General features: G+C 38.6%; 1 protein-coding gene across 1 annotated transcript in view; it reads right to left on the bottom strand.

Annotated features, from left to right (window-relative positions):
• The window catches only part of EXOC4 (exocyst complex component 4), a 753,548-nt gene that overhangs the window by 128,767 nt on the left and 605,768 nt on the right, over positions 1–19,013 (bottom strand). Inside the window, exon 13 of the mRNA XM_019452780.2 lies at positions 15,818–15,973. Within this exon, the coding sequence (XP_019308325.1) occupies positions 15,818–15,973 (156 nt within the window). The remainder of the gene's footprint in view (positions 1–15,817; positions 15,974–19,013) is intronic.

Here is a 19,013-nt window from a genome sequence, read left to right as displayed (position 1 = left end):
CCATACCACGATGTGGAACATTTTCATTACCTCAAAAACAAACGCTGTCTGTACCCATTAGACTTTATGCTTAATTCCCAACACTGACCCTCCAGCCCCAAGTAAGCACTACTCTACTTTCTATCTCAATAGATTTCCCTATTTTGGACTTCATCAAAGGAATCATACGGTAGGTCGTCTTTTGTGACTGACTTCTTTTACTTACCATGTTTTCAAGGTTCATCTGTGTTCATTTCTTGTATTACCAGATAATATAGTCCATTGTATGGATATGCCACATTTTGTTTATCCATTCATCAGGTGATGGACATTAGGGTTGTTTCCACTTCTAGGCTATTGTGAGTATTGCTGCTATAAGCTTTCATGTATACATCTTTGTGTGGGGGTGTGTTTTCATTTCTCTAGGTATATACACCTGGGAGTGCAACTGGTGGGTCATATGGTGACTATCTTTAACCTTTCAAGGAAATATCGTATTCCAAAATTGCGGCACCATTTTCCAGCTGTATATGTGGGATCCGATTTCTCGACACCCTTGCCAACTGTTGTTATTATCTGTCTTTTTAAAAACTACAGTCATCTTAGTGTATGTGAAGAAGCATATATCTCAGTGTAGTTTTGATTTGCATTTCCTTGATGGCTAATGATATTGAGCATCTTTTCATGTGTTTATTGACCATCTGTATATCTTCCTTAGAGAAATGTCAATTGTGATCCTTTGTTCATTTTTTAATTGGGTTATTTGTCTTTTTATTATTGACTCATGCATTTGTTAACAGATACGTACGAGGAATCCACCATTACCCAGGCTCTGTCTTAGATCCTGTGGTGGGATCAAAACCAACTAGAATAATTTCATAGTCCGCTAATATGCCATAACCCAGAGTTTGAAAAATACTGTGTTAAATTGTGCCTGGCTCTATGAATGTGTTCCTTGACTGGGTTTCCCAAAGATGGTGAACATTTATGAAGCATTTTATAGGGAAACTAAAACACACAGAGGAAGATGTGTTCATTTGCACACTGTAGCAAAAGTGTGAACAGTTTCTGTTCTTAGTTTACTGATCAGGGCCATAATAAGCCACACTGCCCCTCACAAGTTACAGTAGCTTTAGGGTTTCACTTTGCCCAGGGATTCCACAGCCCTCAGTCTTGCTGCCTCAAGACACACACAAAATTGGTTCTTATCAAGGAATTGGACTTTCTTGAGCACTCAACTTTCAAGTAGTGCTGAAGCAGGGGAGACACACATCTGTCAAATCTCAGAACAGGCTCTTTTCTACTTTGTAAAACCAAGTCTAATCACAGGAGTCCTTAAAAGTGGAGAACCCTTCCTGGCTGTGGTCAGGGAGAGACATGATGATGGAAGAAGGTCAGAGAGATGTCATGTTGCTGCCTTTGAAGAAGGAGGAAGGAGACCAAAAAATGAGGGTGGCCTCTAAACGCTGGAGAAGGCGAGGAAATGGATTCTCCCTTAGAATGTCCAGAAAGCAATGCTGCCCTGCTGACATCCTGATTTTAGCCCACTGAGACCTGTGTTAGACTTCTAGCCTACAGAACGGTAAGAAAATGGATCTGTGTTGTTTTAAGCCACTAACTTTGTTGTGGTAAATTGTTAATGCACGCATCGTAAAATGAATATACGTGGTAATGATGTGCATGTGTTAGGCGAGTGCCCTTGTCCTTGGGAGATGCACGCTCAAGTGTCTAAGAGTGAAAGGGCACCATGTCTTTAGCCTACTTTTGATGGTTTGGCAAGAGAGAAGTATGTGCATTTATTTGGAGAGAATGGAGTAGGTATGGCGAGATGTGAACGGTCAGTAAACCTAAGTCAAGGTATACATGCATTCATTGGACTGTTATTTCAACTTTTCTGTGAATTTATCAGTAAAAAAAAAAAAAAAAAAGTTTAAGTTCAGGAAAAACAAAAAAAGAGAGAAACAGATGGATAATTGTGGCACTTTTCAAAATCACTGCCCAAAACAATTTCTAGGAGAGCAATCTCCTAGGAATCACTTCCTAGCTGGATCCCTTGACAGGGCTTTTAAGTTTCTTGCCAGTGCACTGAGTTTCTGAAAACGAAGGTTCAATACAAGGTGTAACATAACATGTATGAGGACACTTTAACGTGCCAAATTAAAAACTTGAACAATATTGCTAAAGCAATCAGAACTGTTGTGAACTGTCTTTGCCATTCTCATTTCAAATCTGGAGAGAGAAAATGCAGAATGACAGCCAGTTATGTTTTGACATGTTTAATCCACGCAGGCATAAATGCATAATTTCTTCTGTCAGTCCATCTTTCCGTCCTTGTATAAGAATTCTGGAGTCATTTATGTGTTGTGTTCTTAAGGGTGAGCACAGAAAAACTATTATGCTCAGATAAGTCTCTTCTCGAAAAAAAATGGCTTAGAGCCACCAAGGTGATGGCGGGGCAAAGGCACCATTCTGCTAAAGGCAGTTTCACCTCCATGAGGGTTCCCTGTCTAAAAGAGAGCCGTGAAACCATCACTCTTTTCATCATAAAGCCTATAGAGGCTGGGTTGGGAGCAAAACACTGGGGTTCGAGTAGTAAGTCTCTCTCTGAGTAGAGGCCAAGGTTTTAATCACAGGTCAATGTAAGTGACTGGGTGATGAGTCCCAGTACACTATGGAAATTCATTATGTACAAACAAAACACAATAAAACAAACCTCTGATTCTATTTGACTCAGAACTGCATTAAGTCATATGACCAAGAATTCTTTAAATTTTCTCTATAATTATAGTTTAATTTCTCATCTTTCTTCTCTAACAGCATTTTATTCTTTTGCCTGTATTACTAACAATATATTCTATACATTAAACAGGTGGCTTGTTTATTTCTGGCTAATTTCCTATCGCTAATGTAAAACTGCAGCTCAGAATATAGGTGAACAGTTAAGTATTTTCACTCTGCTATGGGATGAAATGTATTCCCCCCGCCTCCCGAAATTCATGTGGTAAGGCCCTAAACCCCGAAGTGATTGTATTTAGAGATGGGATCTTGGAAGGTAATTAAGTCATGAAAGTAGAGCTCTTATGATGGGTTAATACCCTTATGTGAAGAGACATGAGAGAGATCTCTCTTTCTCTCTCTGACATGTGAGGATATAGCAATAAAATGGGCCTGTGCGAGCCAGGAAGAGAGCTCTTAATTGGCTGACACCTTGATCTTGAACTTTCCAGCTTCTGGGACTATTTAGTTAAACAACTATTCTGTTGTTTGAGCCACCAATCTACGGTGTTTTGTTATGGCAGCCCGAGCTGACTAATACATACCCCTACACTAAGACTCCTATGCTATCCTTTCTCTTGTTTCAGTCCAGTACTTGTATATGAAGTAGTCCATGAGTATGGACATCCTTTCATTCAACAAGCATTTACTAAGCAACCACTGTGTGACTCATTCTAGGTCTGACATTCAATACCCAAATTCTAGACCAATGTTACTAGCTAAGTACTCTGGCCATTAACCCTATACCTTTGACATCAGTGTTGAATCCTAATTTGACTAGGAACTTGATTTCAAAAGCCTTTCAGGCACTCTCTGTTTTTATGACAACGTTTTTCTGGAAAACAATAGTCATAAAAGAATTGACCAAATTTTCTTATAATATCAGCTTAATAATTAAAGGCTGTGATTCCGAGATACCAAAAAAATGATGAATGTTTGCAAAAAACATTGCAAAAAAAATTGCAAAAAAACACTGCAAAAAAATATGTCATAAATGTAAACATACTAAAACTAGAACCCTGAGTACCTAAAAAATAGTAAAATTATGCTAAAAATTCTACAAAATGGACAGAATGCACTAGGTGTACTGATTACACAGAGGGCTCCATCTACTCTAAAATATAAATTCACAGTATGAAAATACGATTCTCCTGAACATTCAGCATGACCTAATGCAGTGTACACACACACACACACACACACACACACACACACACACACACACACCTGCTCACTCACTCACTCACTCTCCGGCCTGTAAGTTCTAGAGAGGAGGGACAGAGGTGCAGAGTCATTTAGAGAGGACTGTCATTTAGAAAGGAAGGACAGAGGTGCAGAGAAGTGAGGGAAGCTGGTTAAAGACACAGAGAATTAGGGGCAGAGTGAGGATGAACCCAAAGTTGAGTCTCCAGGGTTTCCCCACATTCTGTACCCCCTTGTTAGACCCAAGGAGACGAGTACACTGATGTAACTGTGGGTAGGGAGACTGAAAAATTCCATGGAAATTAATACTAGGTTCTAACAAGCAAAGAGCTAATTTTGAACAGCACATTATTTTCAGGCTGATAGCACCTGCTCAGTGTTCTGATATAGAATCCACTTGGAATAAAATTGCATTGAAGCGCTCTGTTAGCTTGGAACAAGAATGTCTCCTTCTTTAGCCAAGCTACTCAAATAAGCCTGGCTACTAAGTTTTCTTTGTAGGATGTTGTCAAACAACACTGAATATAAACAATGAGGCACAAGGTTTTTCTACAGGTGCTAGGACTTCTGAGGTATGCAGTTTAGTTTTCCATTAAGAACATTTATTAAGCTTCAAAACAGATGATCAAATGTAGGATTAAAATAACCAGTAATTATAAGTTGAACATATACTTTGGTTTTTTAACTACCAAGAATGATTACAGATTTAGAAATCAAAATTCATGTACCATTGAACTTCCTCACCGAAATATTCCAGTTCATTGATCATTCTGGTTATTTCTCAAATTGCCATACAATTTCCTTTGAATAATCTAAATCTATGCTGAGCAGAGACAGGAAACAACTGATCTCAAGCAAAGGCAATGACTCCCAAACTAAGCAATTAGGTGGCCTGTCTTCAAGGTAGCTTTCTTGGAACAGAGAAGGGGAAGGAACTGATGAATGATTCGGGGCGTTTTAGGAGGAAGACAAAGAAAGAGATGGAATGCCTCAGGCAAAGTGAGGTAATACAGAGAAGAGTAAATGCTTTGCATAAAATTGGCAGAAAAGTGAAGCTGGCTTAAGATTAAGATATTTTTCAGGGATGGGGCGCCTGGCTGGCTCAGTCGGTTGAACGTCCGACTTCGGCTCAGATCATGATCTCCCGGTTCGTGAGTTTGAGCCCCACGTTGGGCTCTGTGCTGACAGCTCGGAGCCTGGAGCCTGCTTCGGATTCTGTGTCCCCCTCTCTCTCCGCCCCACCCCTGCTTGTGCTCTGTCTCTGTCTTTCAAAAATGAATAAACATAAAAAAAATTAAAAAAAAAAAGATATTTTTCAGGGATAAAAAAATGTTGGAATGGCAATGTGTTCAGATTAGTGAGCTGGCAGTCAATAGTAACAGGGTTTGAGGATATGTGGATTTTTTTTTAGTCAAATAAAAAATTAAAACTAAGTAACAATTACTCGTAGTTAAATAACCTATAATGCTGAGCAACGATTCCCCTGTCCTACTCCTACTCATCCTTAGTCCTGTGACCCTAAAAAAAAGCACCTACAGCTTAAAAAAACAATTTCTGTTCCTATTTCTTCCAGTCGTCATATCCACCTCTCTACATAACCAATGGAAACTGCTACTTGCTGATGTAGTAATTTTCCACATTTTGATTCTGACCACCCTTCTTCCCTCCTTCAATTATACCACTCCCCGTTCCTGATGCAGTTATATTATTATTTTTAATGTTTCCCCTGGTCTTTTATATTTTTACACATATCTTTACCTCTAGCAGGACTCCCCACACTACAAATTGCTTATTTAACTACCCCCCCCCCCCGCCCCCAGACTGGGAGCTCCTTACCCAGAAGGAAAACGGGAAGGGGCGCAGAGGGGGAAAGGGTGTCCAGAGGGAAATGCTGGAGGAGCTGATACCTGAGCTGTGTGTCTTGCAAGCCGAACAGGGCTGGAGTACAGGAGGCAGGGGTGGGATAGGCAGAGGGCATTCCGGGAAGAGTAATGCGCATGGAAAGACACACAGGTAGGAATGAGCACGGTAGGCTGAGAACCAGAGAAAGTTCAGTAGGGAGAAAGGGATGCAGGTGAGAAGGTGAGTGGTCCTCAATCAACTGGCAGGGACATCAGCCTGCAGCACAGAGCTGGGGAACGACAAGAGCAGGACTTTTCAGCGGTGGTTTTAGACCAGCTCACTGCTGGCCGGTGTCTTAGGAACGCCTCTTCCGGTTCCTACCCCAGGCTAGGTAACAGATATCCTTCCCTCCAAAATGGCACAGAACATCATTCTCAGCCTCTTTCTGAAGGGCTGCGTGGGATTAAATCAGGGAGATTATTTGTTCTTTGATTAAGATTCTAAGTGAGAGAGGAGAATGGTGTTAAATGAAGTAAAATCTAAGTTTAAAAAGTTAAATAATTCCATGATCTGAAACTCTACAAAAAACACAATGTAGAAGATGCTTTATTAGTGACTTTTAAGTAACACCAATGAATAATTATAATCCTCAAATAATTGTCTAAATAGGTTAGCATTTATGGAATATATATAGGGGAGATTTTAAGTGTTTTTCCATTTACTGCCGATCTTACGCTAACAAGAGTGGTATCATTATAATATAATAACAAAGTGCCTAATGCGATCGTCCTGAACATTAATTGATATGTTTTGTAGCTGAGTCTCCAGTTAATTACCTGTCTTTCTTGTTTAATTTTGAGATTTAAGTCTGCTTCACATCCATTCTTGCCTGGCAATGCCCTACATCCATCTATGACCTTCATCTTGTTTAAATGAGGGGAAAAAAACATTTTAGCAAAGCATTTTCTGCCCCTGTACTTAGTTAATATATTCATATTTTCTGATTCATCTTTCCTCTTATAATTATATTTTTAAAGTCATATTAAGCCTGCAGAGATAGTGGAATAAATGTCTCCATTCTAATGAACGCCCTGTTCAAGCTAGCTAGTCTATTTTTCCTGCACTAGATTTTTTTACTTGTTCCTTCAATTCATCTGAAGATTCTTCAATAGCTGTAGCTACTGGGAACCTTTTAACAGCTGTTGCTTACGCTTGTCTTGAGAACCTTTTAAATTTCCAAGTGAAATTGTTACGAAAGTTATTTATGCTCTACTTTACTCATGCCATGTTTCATCTAAACATATTCCTAAACCTACTAGATTTCTGCCTCTCTGTCTAATCTGAGCGGGCTGAAGAAACCAAAGAGGTATAAAGACCTACCGAAGGCAAAAGCAAAGTGAAACACACTAATTAATGGCCATGCGGAGACTGGAAACTAGTGAGCTTCTAAAAGGAGCATATTCCTACGTGGGCAACCTTTACAGGGGCCACAGAAGGCATTTTCTCCCAATGACGATACCGGCTCACCATTCTTTACATTTTATTCTTTTCATTCGAAGAGTGGGGGATTCTTCCTATTTTTAAATTCAGCTTCACGCATTCCACATTTATTGAGGATCTGTGATGTACTACTAGGGTCTCACAGAAGGCAGGTGAATACGTAAACCTCCTTTCTGCTTTTGCTCTGGCTCTTTTCTTCCTTAACCATCCAATGTGGACCTCACGCCAAATAAAATGTCAGGAATGGTCTTGCTCTTTGAAAATAATCTTTTGCTGTTCTTTAATCATACCGAGTTCCAAATTTCATAAAACAACAAAAAGCACCCTTAATGAACACAGCACTCACTTGATTCTCCAGATAACACGAAAAGTTTATCTTTTAAAAAACTCAGTAACTAAAAATAGCTAAAATATCCTTAGTCTCTCTTCCCTACTTAGGTCTGCATCACACTCTATCTGAACCTACATAATTTCTTTTATATCATTTTCGTATTTTCATCCCCTCTATGTCCTCTTCTTTCAACAATGATTCTTTTTCTTTTTTCTTTTCTTTGATGACAAACATAAAACTCAGAGAATTCATAACAATGTCATATAATGAATACTAATAATTGCAAACTAAATCTAGAGTAAAAGCACCTATATGATAAATGTCTGACATTAGCATATAATGACTAGCAAATCAGTTGAGATTATAATGATCAATGAAAATGAAGGAATAATTCGAATGTCCCAAACTGTAAACTCCTGGTATATTTTTAGGCTGGTGGTTTGTAGGGCGGTAGCTCTGAGAGTAGACCCCCTGGGCTCAAATTTTAGTTCTGTTGCTTAGTAGCTCTGTAAATCTGGAGGAAGTGACTTAATTTCTCTACACCTCAGTGTTCTCATCAGAATGGGAATAACTTACCTGAAAACTCACAACGTTGCTGTACGGTTCCGGGCACTGTCAACTCTGATTGTTGTGACTGTTGGAACCGATTGTACAATCTTCTATCATTCGTCTTTCTGCCTGCTATACTTCAAGACTAATTCGTAGGCTTTCCATATTCTTTGACTTCTATCACCTGAAAACTCTGGTCCTGGTCTCGCCAAACACATTTATCTACTTAAGGATTTTCAAACCTAGCTCTCGAGAAAGGATTCTTCTTTTTGAAATCCAGGGTCCCCGAGTGACATGGGGGTTAGAGGTTTTGGGGGACAGTCTTTCTAACACATACGGCCTGCTCCAATCCTAGACAATCCCTCCTCACCCCTGTTACTTGTCCCAACACCTTACCTCTTTGGTTAATTACATCTCCAGGAAGCGGGACTGCTTTTATTAGTAGATATTCATTGATCCCAAAAGGATAAATATATACATATATATGACAGGTGCAAAGACAATAGGCTAGAGAGCCCGCTTTCAGCTTCTTTGGGAACAAAGGGATATTTGCTATTTTTCCTTTTTGTATTAAAGCCCTGGCTTGACCTATTTTTCCCCCCTCTATTCAAAGTTAAACCTGGAAATAACACACTTTATTTTTTGGTTAAAATACAAGAATAGGAAAGGGCCTCATTTAGTAATGAAGGGAATATAACCTTTATTCAATGCAAAGGGCACTCGATTCTATATTCATTCATGCGCCAAATAGCCCTCTGAGCTTTAAAAACTAATTATAGGAGGGGAGTGTGACTTTTCAGTCTTTTTGGCTCCCGCCATGCTCCACGGTACTCTAATGTGCTACATCAAGGCTCTATCAATTCTACCACATTGGAATATCAACAAAGGGTGTTCACTCTTACTTATCTTTGCTCTCAACTTCTAATCAGAATACAGAATGTGACAGTTTAAGAGGAAAGAATCATAAACAAAAGACCGAAAAAAATTACTTTTCTACTGTTAAAGTACATATAATTTGTTTTCAAGCTATGTCTACCCGCAAAACCACGGGCAAATCTCTCAGGTACAATGTTCAGCAAAATGAACCCGATACTATGATTAAACATATATAAAATTGGGGGCCATTCAAAACTGATCTATGGTGATACAAGTCGGAATAGTGCTTATCTTGAGGGTAAGCCAACCGGGTGCTAGGAAGGTTCTGTATTTTGATCTGGGAGGGGGTTCCATGGGTATAAACACATATAACATTTCACTGAATTACATACCTAAGATTATACTTGACTTTATATATACTGCCTTGACGTATATTCAGGTTCACCAAAAATTTTTTTAAATGTATATATAAGTGGCTTTGCCTTCAAATTTTAGATGGAGAGTGGTAAGATTCAGTGAGCAGAGCATGAGTAAGAAAGCCAGGACCCCAGTCTAGCTCTTCTAAATCAGAAGCGTGAGGTGGTGCACAGATACGCGGCTCTTTGGATTGGCATCCTCTTTTCTGGACTAGGGCTAGAAACTCTTTCTTCTGAGCTACTTAAGACACTAATAAAACTAATTGAAAATCTCTTTGCAAACGTAGAAGACAATTAAGGGGTTACAAAATAATAAGCCGAGGAAATAGGAAGAAGATTTACATTCATTTAAAGTAACCTGAAAAGTTGAGGAAAATAATTTATCCTCCAGAAATTACTTCTAATAAAACTATTCAGGCTATAGATATGATTAAATGGATACACTTAAAGAGAAGGTGTGCCAATATGCTTACCCAGATCTCTTAAAAACTTGGCAGCAGGAAAATGTGACAGTAATACTAAGACAGAGGGGAGCCTGTGGCCTGACTTCTGTGCCAAGGTCAGTTTGATTATTCTTACTCGAGGCTCTAATTAATCAGTGTCTCAATCATTCTTGACCTCTCTAGATAGAAAAAACAACTCATGAGGCTACTCTTTGCTATTATTACCATGACAATACAATCTAAAGTAAGGGGAAGTATATGGGGCACCTGGGTGGCTCAGTCAGTTGAGCATCCGACTTCGGCTCAGGTCACGATCTCACAGTCTGTGGGTTCGAGCCCTGCATCAGGCTTTGCACTGACAGCTCAAGCCTGGAGCCTGCTTCGGATTCTGTCTATCTGTCTTTCTCTGCCCTTCCCCCTACCTGCTCTCTACCTCTCTCAAAAAGAAATAAACGTTAAAAGATTAAAAAAAGAGGAGGAGTAGAGAGCAGGGAGAGGAAATAAAAATGCAAGAGTTTACAATTTATTTCAGATGCTGTGGAAAAATATATTCAGCACAATAAAGGTTTTTGAGAAAAACAGCTCTGTGACTTTGGTATAAACAAGGATTTCTAAATACCTATCTCTAACAAAGGAGTTGCATCCTGATATATAAAGAACGCCTACAAATCAGTATGGAAAAGACAGACAATGTAATTGAAAATGAGCAACAGATGTGAACAAATATATTACAAAAGAACATATTCAAATGGCCGGTACATACATAAACACATAAAAAAGGTGCTCAACTTCATCAGTCACGACATAAACACATAAAAAAGGTGCTCAACTTCATCCGTCACGAGATCAATGGATATTAAACCACAACAAGAGACCTCTACCAATACAAGAAGGCTAAAATTAAAAAAAAAAAAAAAAGGAAATATCAAGTATAGATGAGATATGGAGCAACCCGAACTCTCATACACTGCTCTGAGTGTGTAAACTCCTCCCACCACTTTGGAAAACCACTTAACAGTGTGTACTAAAACTCAACACATGAATATCCTGTGACAAAGCAACTCTACTCTTAGAACATAGCCAAAAGAAATGTATACATATGGCTACCAAAACACAGGTAGTAGAATATTTATAGCAGCACTATTTGAAATAGTTCCAACCTAGAAATGCCCTGGTGCCTATCAGCAGTAGAGTAAACGAATGCATGCACGCACACACACACACACACACACACACACACACGTAATAAATTAAAAAAAAAAAAAACTTGTGTATTCACACAATGTAATACAATACAGACTATAGAGTAATAAGGATCTATACACAACAATATGGAGGAATCTTGCCAACATGATGGGAAACGAATGAAGCCAGCCACACAAGAATATATAACTTCATGATTCCACTTATATAAAACACAAAAAAAGATTAAACTAATCTCTGTGTTTAGAGGTCAGATAAGGGCAACTTTTGGAGATGCAAAGTAGTGACTAGCAGGAAGCATGAAAAGGCTTGTTGTTGCTACTGCTCTGTTTCTTAATTTGGGCACAGGTTACACAATAAAAAGTATGAAAATATACCAAGGTGTGCTTTTAATATATGTTCCTATATCATATATATTTGGTAAAAAGTAAGCTACAGGTAATGTAAACAGAGAGATGGAAACTCTAAGAAAGAATCACAGGGAAATTCTGGAAATCAAACACACCGTAATAGAAATGAAGAGCATCTGGGGTGCCTGGGTGGCTCAGTTGGTTAAGCGTCCGACTTCGGCTCAGGTCACGATCTCGCGGTATGTGAGTTCGAGCCCCGCATCGGGCTCTGTGCTGACTGCTCAGAGCCTGGAGCCCGTTTCAGATTCTGTGTCTCCCTCTCTCTCTGACCCTCCCCCGTTCATGCTCTGTCTCTCTCTGTCTCAAAAATAAATAAATGTTAAAAAAAAAAAAATTAAAAAAAAAAAAAGAAATGAAGAGCATCTTTGGTGGGCTTTTCTGTAGACTGGGTATAACCAAGGAAAGGATCAATGAGCTTGAGGAAATGTCCACAGAAACTTCCAAAATTGAAATCCAAAGAGAAAAAAGAATGAAAAGCCAGAAACGAATATCCAAGAACTGTGGAATATCTAAAAAATGTGCACAATGGGAATAGCAGAAGAAGAAAGAGGAGAAAAAAAAAAAGTAACAGAAGACACATCTGAAGCAATAGTGACTGAGAATTTCCTAAAACGAATGACAGACATCTAAATACAGATCCAGGAAGCTCAGAGAACATCAAGCAAGATAAACACCAGAAAAAAAAAAATCTACCCTTAGTCATACAATATTCAAATGGCACAAATTCAAAAACAAAGAATAAAATCTTGAAAGAAGCTTGAGAAAAAAATTACCTACTGAAGAACGAAGATAAAAATTACATCAGACTTCTCTTCAAAAACCATAGAAGCAGAAATAATGAAGTGAAATATTTAAAATGTTAAAAGGAAGAAATCACCAACCTAAAAAATTTGTATCCTGAAAACTTATTTTTCAAAAGCAAAGAAGAGGGGCGCCTGGGTGGCTCAGTCGGTTAAGCGGCCGACTTGGGCTCAGGTCATGATTTCGTGGTCCATGAGTTCGAGCCCCGCATTGGGCTCTGTGCTGACCGCTCAGAGCCTGGAGCCTGTTTCAGATTCTGTGTCTTCCTCTCTCTGACCCTCCTCTGTTCATGCTCTGTCTCTCTCTGTCTCAAAAATAAATAAACGTTAAAAAAAAAAGCAAAGAAGAAATACTTTTTCTGACAAAAACAAATTGAGGGAATCTGCGATCTCCCATCTACTTGCTAGATGGGATTGCTACCCAAATTACGAATCACTAAATGAAGCCAATTTTTAAAAATTGGGGGAATTTGTCACCAGCAGACCTGCCTTACAGAAATGTTAGAAGTTCTTTAGGGGCACCTGGGTGGCTCAGTGGATTAAGCCACCGACTTCGGTTCAGGTCATGATCTCACAGTTCTTGGATTCGAGCCCCACGTCAGGCTCTGTGCTGACAACTCAGACCCTGGAGTCTGCTTCGGATTCTGTGTCTCCCTCTCTCTCTGCCCCTTCCCTACTCACAATCTGTCTATCTCTAAAATAAACAAACATTAAAATAAATAAATAAGTTCTTTAGGGAAAAGGAAAATTATTTAGTTCTGAAACTTGGATCTACATTAGGTAAGGAAGAGTACTAGAGAAGGAATAAATGAAGGAAAATAAAACCTTTTATTTCTCTTACTCTTAATCTATCTCTCAGATAACAGTTTGTTCAAAAGAATAATAACAATACATATAGTGATTATTGCTTATGGTAAATGAAATTAATGAATGGCAGCAATGTCATAAGGGACACAAAGGAGGAACAGGGAATACTTTGTTATAAGGTGCTTGCATTACCCATTGAGTGGTAGAGTGTTATTTGAAAGTGGACTTGAATTAGTTATAAATGTATACCGCAAACTCTAAGGAAACCACTAGAAAAAAAAAGGTAAAAGAAAAGCATAATTTATATGCTAAGAGAGGGGAAAAAGTAGAATCATATAAAAATACTCAATTAAAGTCAGAAAGCAGAAAAGCACGACCCATAAAAGAAAAACAATCAGTAAGTTGGACTTCATTACAATGTAAAACTTCTGTTCTACAAAAGAAGCTGTGAAGAGAATGAAAAGCAAGGCACAGATTAGGAGAAAATCTCTGTAAAACATGTATCAGATAAAAGTGTCCAAAACATGCAAAGAATTCTTAAAACTCAACAATAAGAAAACACCACCCAATTAAAAAATGAGCAGACATCTCAACAAAAATATATATACAAATGTCAAATAAGCATATGAAAAGAGGCTCAACACCATATGTCATTAGGGAAATATAAATCAAAACAATGAGATATCACTTACACCTATTGGAATGTACCAAGTCCAAAACTTAGCACCAAATGCTAAAGAGGAATTCTCCTTCACTGCTGATATGGGGAATGCAAAATAGTACCACTTTGGAAAACAGTGAAGATTTTTTACAAAACTAAACATACTCTTAGTACATGATCTAGCAATCACATTCCATGGTACTTACTCAAATCAATCAAAAACTTACATCCACACAAAAACCTGTACACAAGTGTTTACAGCACCTGTGTTTATAATTGCCAAAACTTGGAGGCAATCAAAATGTCTTTCACCAAGTGAACAGATAAAAAAATCCTACAGTACATCCACATAATGGAATATTATTCAGGGATTAAAAAGAAAAAAGAGCTATCAAGCCACAGAAGACATGGAGAAATCTTAAATGCATATTGCTAAGCACAGAAGCGAATCTGGAAAGGCTAGGATTCCAACTCTATGATATTCTGGAAAACTATGGAGACAGTAAGAAAAAAATCAGTGGTTGCGAGGGGCTTGGGGGAAAGGAAGGCAGGGATGAACAGGAGGAAAAGAGCAGAGTTTTAGGGCAGTGCCACTATTTTTCTAAAAGATACTATAATGGTAGGTACATTCATTTTATTTGTCAAGACCTGTAGAATATACAACACAGAGCGTAAACCCTAACGTAAGCTACAGACTTCAACTGATAATGTATCAATATTAGCTCACCAAGCGTAACACATGTATCCCACTAATGCAAGATGTTAAAAATAGAGGCAAGTGAGGGCAGGGGGTGAGGGTACATATGGGAACGCCATACTTTTGGCTCAATACTTTTTGTAAACCTAAAACTGCTCTGCCCCCCTCCCCACCAAATAAACCATATTGATGTAAAAAGAAAATTATACATGTAGTTTTCTTATATCAATGTAAGTAGCTGACGAGTATTTCTGAGACAGTGTAAATAATAAAGAAGAAAACAAAAATAGGAGGACTTTAGGTTACACTACAGGTGAATTTTTGAGTCTCATGATTTTGAGAAGATTTTAAACGGCAATGAAATTTGCTAATTTTCATAATAAAAGTTTGGGAAAATGTGGCACTATCATTCATGTATGAATACAGTCAACTTTGTGAGCAGTAAAAACCTATTTATCTATAGTTGCAACCCACATTCTGAAAAAAAGATGAGCTCACAGTTCTACGGTGAATTAGAAGTAAAATACTGGTCATTACATCCTTCCTTCTTTTTTTAGTCTTTGCCTCTTTAAGGTGGTTTTATTTTCTTTTTACTATTTATTCATTTACCTGGATAGGCAAAAACAGCAAGGAGAAACCTAATTTTAATGTGACGAAGTGTTACCTCAATTTTTTTTCTACTTGATGCAGCTCCAAAGTGACAGGTGGAAATATTCCACTGTGGCAAGCCAGCCAGGTGAAAACGAGTAGTTTCGTCAAATTAGGCCATATTGTCATGGCTAAGTAAATAATTTATATTGTACAGAGGTGTATTTTGAGTGATAAAGTTGAAAGAGAGACCTTACTTTTTTAAAATAAGTAGGAAACAATCAGAGATAACCCAATGTATACGAACAAAATTGAGAAGCCCGTTTCCAGAAAGTTCAACTAAAGAACATGCTGAGAACAATTTGAATATACTCTGTACGGGCAAGAACTTTGCATCGTTAACTGCCCTGCTCCCACAGTACGGCACCTAATAAGGTGACTGCAGCTTTGCTGAATAAATACATGCGTTAATGAAAAAATTACATGCTTCCCCCGAGAGGGCAAAATGACCTACAAGTTAAAAGATATTTGATTCACATCAAGCCCTTCAAAAATTTTGAGTACAAGAGTCATCTTCACATGGGAAATGGGGTGTGTTAGCACAGAAAGACTTTACTAAGTTCATTTCGTTGCTGCTTGATATTCAGAATCGCCCACAATTTCACGCAAGAGAGTGTTGGCTAAACAGATGTTTTTCCTCTCGATGTTTAATACAACTTAGAAAAGAGATCTTTTACCTTATGAAATCTTCTTCCTCTTCTCTCTTTGGCCTCAGCTGTTTGGGTTGAGCCATGTTAACCCAGTTGGGTAGAGATTTCAAGAGTCTGCTGATATCATCGTCCTTTGCCCAAGATGCACTGATGACAAGTTTCTCTTCTGACTGGACAATGCTCCTGAACATAGTCAATGGAAAAGAGACACTTTAGCACATTGCCTGGTACCCAGTTAGCCTTTTTCACCTACCTCTGTTGTGGGGGGAGAAAAAAAAAGATGCTACAGTCGTCTCTCTTATTAACATAATCCATTATGTGAGTTAGAGTCACAACATCCATTAACAGGTCACATTACTGGGAAACTATCTCTGGATTTCATGCGTAGTTTCTTCATCGTTGAGTAATTGTGAAAGGTCATAATAATACTAATTAGTAGCCCTTATCATAATTAATCCCTTAGGGTAAATAAAACTGTATGGTAGGGTTTGGGGGGAGGATCTTTCAAGAAAAATGTTGGACAAATAACAAGTGGGGCAAGCGCTTAATATAAAAGAATATTATTAAGTCACAACATAAATGGTACCAGAAAGGGTCGAAAGTGTTACAAAAGGTTGTTCTCTGACTTCTTGGCTTAAACCACCAATTAGTTCTACTTGAAGGTACTTTTTGAACTATGGACACCCCTCTATTCAAAGTAAATCTACCATCATAGAGAAACCTTCTGCCCCTGATGTCAGATAGAAAAAGTCTTTGATTATTGCTCTCTCCAGTGGGCTTTGACTGGTGACCTAGAGTGACGGGCTTCAAGTCCTTTAATAGGGCCCATGGGTTAGCTATTAACACTGCACTGACCAGAATGTACCTGTAAATTCATCTTAAACGTCCAATTTCAACTTAATTAAAAAGCTTCTCCTTCTGTTCAACATTTCTGTCACTGTAACTAATTTCAATGGTCTAAAAATCATCAGCAACTCTAGGTGACAGAAAGGACACTTATTTACGAACGGACTGCTAATTAGCTGGCTATCCCCTCTCCAGCTGACCCACACACTGAGAGCTTTCCCTCCAACACAGGCAGGAATTTATGTTGGCGTAAGGATTATACTAGGAGACATTATGCATTCCTAAATATACAACACAAGCATTGTGTGTATGCATGATAAAACCTCCTTAACCAACATACAATTTGTCAACAAAAGAAGCTGAAACCTAAAAACCTTGACTCATCAGGCACCTGACTCAAGGTAATAGGATTTCACGTTGTAGGAAACAATATTCTCCTGGTTCTCTGAAAATAAGCTAGAATAAGAGAACCATAGCTGATTTCTAGAATTTTTCTAATGCACCATAAGCAAAAGTTTTCTAACAGTGACGATGGTCAGTGATACAGAAATTAGACTACAAAACCTTCTTTTGTGTCTCTCAAATTACTCTCAATGGTACCTTCTGTTCTCTTTTTTTCCTTGTTACTTTCCTGCCTCTTTCCTGTGATATTTATGAATTAATCCCACAATCTGACTTTTCCACATTCGTGTGTGGGGTGTCGGATACAACCTTACAGAATGGTACTATCTCACATTTATGATGCTGTATGCCGGGTGGGCCCTCAGTGTTCTTTGGTGTTTTTACCTGTCTCTGGTCAACTTCCCTTCCCACTCTCTCAACGCCTATTTGTTAAACCTTTGTCCCTTATCTCCTCATTGCTTATCCCCCACACTCTTCCTATCTGATGTAGAAAGGAGGGTTCCTAATTATATACTTTTCAACATTCCATCTCTATCCCCCACAGAAATGTCTTCAAATCTGTTTCATTCTCATTTACTTCCAGTAATCCCTCTACCTAGGCCCTTAGGGATCCTCCCTACCACCCCTCAAATCCCCCTTTCCCTATATGTCTACTATCTCTCTCATTATATTCCCCAACCCATGTTATTAAAAAAAAGAAGAAGAAGAAGAAACGAATCAACCTCTTGATCCTGCATTTACTTCTAATGAAGCTCCTTCCTCCCCTTCATAGACACTGTCATCAATGAGTGACATCCATTCAGACATAGCCTGGCATAGGTCTCCATCTCACAAACTGTGAGATCATGCCCTGAGCCAAAATGAAAAGTCGGGTGCTTAACCAACTGAGCCACCTAGGCACCCCCAGGGTTGACATTTTAAAATGCTTTTTTTTTAAAAAAAAAAAAAACAAAGGAAGAATATTTTGTGAGCTGTGAGTATTACATAAAACTTAAACTTCAGCATCTGTATCTAGAAAGAACTTTTGCCGGGTGGTTCATTTCCCCCTTAGAACTGTAATCCAGGTGAAATTCTGTTCCACGGAGTCAGAACCCAACTCAGTTTTCTGGCATCTAAATCTTTGAGCCCATGGATGCTCAGCGTTTAGGAAATAGTTTGGGTAAATAGATGTGAGGTGGCATTGTACACTTTAGGGATCTAGAATTTTCACCTTAGCACTAGCTGAAATGAAAAAAAAATATGTCAGTGAAAGACTACATTAAAAGCACCCACATTGTTTACTTACATATATTTTTTAAAGACTGGTTTAATTCAATAATCAATATTATATTACTGGCTTCACTAATATTCATAGATCCTATTTTATTAAAACAACAGTAATCGAAAAGAACTAAGATGCCTACCTCTATACACTGCGCAACAATAAATTATTAATTCATATCAGAATGAAGCTCAATCCCAAATGCCAAAGCATTCTAGTTTGAAATACTGGCATTGGTTAGCAACATACAATTACCCCGAAGGGAGTTTTTAATTCAAATGGCAAAGTTTCCATCCTAACCAACTGCATTTATTAGTTTCTCATCTTGTGATCAGCCGGACTGTGTGGGCTACCACATTCTAGGACATACCCGAATAGCCGCGAAAAAGAAGAGCTACGTGTCCAACAATTATTCCACAAGAGGAGTAGGGTTAATCACCACTACCAGAACCATAATCTACTAATTAATTCACGGCTCAATGGGCCACAGACAGAGCCATCTGTGCAGCTATCGGTACCCGTTCCCAGGAGGAAGAGGAAAATCGGTGCACCTCTCGGAACAGGTGATAAGGCGGCCGTGAGAAGGGTCCACCCTCTAGACACAGTTGAGCGAATTTCGTTCAGAAAACATCTGCTGGTGTGGACTGGCTCTGATGTGCATCGCTTCCTCTCTGGAACAGTTGGGAAATGCCACGTGGGCCTGGTCCCTGGACA

Source organism: Panthera pardus, unplaced genomic scaffold (assembly GCF_024362965.1).
Source record: "Panthera pardus isolate Hobbes unplaced genomic scaffold, ASM2436296v1 HiC_scaffold_8, whole genome shotgun sequence".
Classification (NCBI taxonomy): domain Eukaryota; kingdom Metazoa; phylum Chordata; class Mammalia; order Carnivora; family Felidae; genus Panthera; species Panthera pardus.
Note: the sequence above shows the minus strand (reverse complement) of the source record. Positions and strands in the feature narration are given on the sequence as shown.